This window comes from Pterocles gutturalis, unplaced genomic scaffold (genome assembly GCF_000699245.1).
Source record: "Pterocles gutturalis isolate BGI_N339 unplaced genomic scaffold, ASM69924v1 scaffold49760, whole genome shotgun sequence".
NCBI lineage: Eukaryota > Metazoa > Chordata > Aves > Pterocliformes > Pteroclidae > Pterocles > Pterocles gutturalis.
The window spans coordinates 8,369-9,122 of NW_010140067.1; the positions used below are offsets into that span (position 1 = coordinate 8,369).

The window sequence follows — 754 nt, forward strand, 5'->3', positions numbered from 1 at the left end:
AGCTGAACTACTGTAATGCCAGGGATGAATGACTCTTGTAGAAAGACTGTCAAACAGCATAGTTCTTTTAATTGTTTTTAAATAGACTTCTTTTTCTTCAGTAACAGTACATCAATTATTTTAGTTACTTAATAAGTTACTTTTTGGGGAAGTTTTAGGTGATTGCAGTCTTAATTTTGTGTCTGGATCTAGGAAATTCCTCTGGACCAGGTAGATATAGATAAAGAAAATGAGATGCTAATCACAGTGGCACATTTCCACAAAGAGGTTTTTGGGACATTTGGAATTCCATTCTTGCTGAGGATACACCAGGTACAGTATGCCTCCCTTTTTCTCACCATGTGATTATAATGATGGTGTTTTCTTAAACTACTGTCAAAGGTATTGATAAGTATAAGAAGTGTATTGAAAAATGTTTTCTTAAACTACTGTCAAAGATATTGATAAGTATAAGAAGTGTATTGAAAAATATTGCTCCTGTATAGGAGGTTCTGCCCCATATATGCTCTTTTATGGCATATCGTTTACCATCTCAATTCTCTTTTCCATGTACAGATTGTTTAGTGTTTCAGTGAGCCTGTGCAATATCTAGAAAGTAGGCATTCAGCAGCAGCAAGGGAATTGAAATACTAGCAAAGCAATACTGTCCTCCTCAGCCCCCGCAGACCCTCCCCAACAAACCTGGAATCCTGTTTCTAATACAATGTTAGTAATTGCGATGCAAACTTGCTGGCAAAAATGGCTAAGCAGTGGT

General features: G+C 36.6%; 1 protein-coding gene across 1 annotated transcript in view; it reads left to right on the top strand.

The window, feature by feature from the left end:
• Positions 1 to 754, top strand: part of LOC104469133 (ubiquitin carboxyl-terminal hydrolase 7-like) — a 13,458-nt gene that overhangs the window by 8,008 nt on the left and 4,696 nt on the right. The window contains exon 10 of the mRNA XM_010083519.1: positions 193 to 312. Coding sequence (XP_010081821.1) covers positions 193 to 312 — 120 coding nt within the window. The remainder of the gene's footprint in view (positions 1 to 192; positions 313 to 754) is intronic.